The following is a 1,905-nucleotide window of genomic DNA, read 5'->3' as shown; positions in this document are numbered from 1 at the left end:
AGGAGTGCTCTGACCCCCGGGCACCGCCGGCCTCGCCGCGGCTCAGCAGCCCTCCCCGAGAGTCCCAGCAGCGCTGCCAGGGCCGGGGTGCAGGGGGGCGGCGAGGGACCAGAGGTGGGACCCCTTCCCATCTCAGCAGTTCTGGTTTCACCGAGAGGCTACCGAGCTCTCCCGCTCCTGTTGGAAACTCTCTGTGAGGTGGGAGCTGGTAGAGCAGCCCAAGGGTGGGGAGAGCTGTGCATCTGGGAAGGGAGGAAAGACCATCTCTCCTGCGGATGCAAGCTGAGGTGAGCAACAGCATCAGTGAGAGAGCAGGGCCAGAAGTTGCTAAGGAGTTTGTGAAGCCCTCGGATGTTCCTTGGTGATGGCTTTCTGTCCCTGCCACCAGAGCGAGGTGTTAATGTACCACAACTACCTTCTCCCTTGCTGGTTGTGATCCAGCCCAGCCCCAAACACGCTGTCATGCAGTTCTTCTGCACTTCATCTTTCATCCTTCTGTCCCAAGACATGTGTGAATCCTCTTGTGCCTGTACCATACCTGCGTCGCAGGGCTGTGCGACTCTGGACAGCATTGGGATCCCGGTGACTTTTTGCTCTTTGCTCCCCATGGGACCGGTGCCTCCATGGCACAGAGGGAAGTCTTCAACCCGGACAAGCCTGGTCCTGCCTAACACTGAGGGACACTGTCCAGAGGGCTGGGAAGTTGCTCAGGGAGATCCCAGAAAGCAAAGAAGCGGGGGATCAGGGAATGCAGACAGATTTTCACTCCCAGTCTGCTGCCAGGGAGGCAGGGAAAGGTTCGCCTCTTTGAGTAACAACCAAAGCAACTAGGAAGGAGATGGCCATGCTACATTAGCAGGGCCTAGGGCCAAAACAAAGACAGAGGATTAACCTGGCCCTGGGCATCCCCGGCACTAGTGAGGCAGAATTCTGGTCCTACAGCAGCTATAATTCTTTGCCCTGTAAACTCAAAGTCACCTGAAAAACTTTGCCAAGGCTGGTCAAACTTCATCTACAGGTTCCAGCCACACCTGAGACGGGCTGCTCTGAATATGAGCAGGGCTTTCCCTTCCATGTACAGCATCAGGCTCTGCCGGGAGAGAGAAAAAGAAGAGCTCAAACTATCCACCCCTCAACCCAAAATTCCACTAACATAACCCAGACACTCAAAGCTGGCTCTGCACGTAGGCTGGGGCTGTATGTCACTGAGGAGGGAGCAAACCATCACCCCTTCCCTGTCCCCCGGGCTGTGCCTGGTGTTCCTTTGCAATCCTGCACCAGCTGAGGTTTGTTGTTTTCGTGATGGACAGAGATATCTGAGCCCTGAAAGCGAAGGCGGGGTGCATCCTCCAAGAGTACAGGAAAGAGCTCTCTCCCCACTCCAGCATTTCACTGCAGCTTCTGTCAAAGCTGTTTCCATGGTCATTTGGCGGAAAAGTAGTCCAGCTCCAACAAGGCAGGAAATTATAGTTAGCATTTAGTATTTATCATTATTACCATTTAGCATTTACCATTATATTTAGCATTTTGTTTATTAGGCAGTCCTACATATACAGAAGATGCTAATATAGTAATGGAATTTGTTGTCTCCTCGTAATGCCTTGGAAGTACAAATATAGTTATCAATCTTGCTACAGAAGCTGGCGTGTGTTCCCTTTTCACTGTATCTCCTTCAGGACTCTGGACTATGGCTACAATTACAGGGTGACATTTCCTAGTGTTGTGCCACGGTCTCTTGCCAGGTATCTTTTCTTCTGTTGGAGTCTTAGCAGCCAGACAGATCCAACATGAGACCCATCTTCAAGTACACCACTCCTTCCGCCTTTACCTTGCTCGTCTTCTCTGCTCTTTGGATGGGGAGACAAAAGATCTTCAGTGAAAAAAAAAAAAAAGGAAAAGGAAAAA

The 1,905-nt window shown here is 51.8% G+C and overlaps 1 protein-coding gene across 1 annotated transcript in view; it reads right to left on the bottom strand.

Annotated features, from left to right (window-relative positions):
- The window catches only part of NR2E1 (nuclear receptor subfamily 2, group E, member 1), an 18,422-nt gene extending 17,814 nt beyond the window's left edge, over positions 1–608 (bottom strand). The window contains exon 1 of the mRNA XM_009326418.1: positions 539–608. Coding sequence (XP_009324693.1) covers positions 539–608 — 70 coding nt within the window. The remainder of the gene's footprint in view (positions 1–538) is intronic.
- Between the last annotated feature and the right edge of the window lie 1,297 nt (positions 609–1,905).

Source organism: Pygoscelis adeliae, unplaced genomic scaffold, assembly GCF_000699105.1.
Source record: "Pygoscelis adeliae isolate BGI_AS28 unplaced genomic scaffold, ASM69910v1 Scaffold206, whole genome shotgun sequence".
NCBI lineage: Eukaryota > Metazoa > Chordata > Aves > Sphenisciformes > Spheniscidae > Pygoscelis > Pygoscelis adeliae.
Note: the sequence above shows the minus strand (reverse complement) of the source record. Positions and strands in the feature narration are given on the sequence as shown.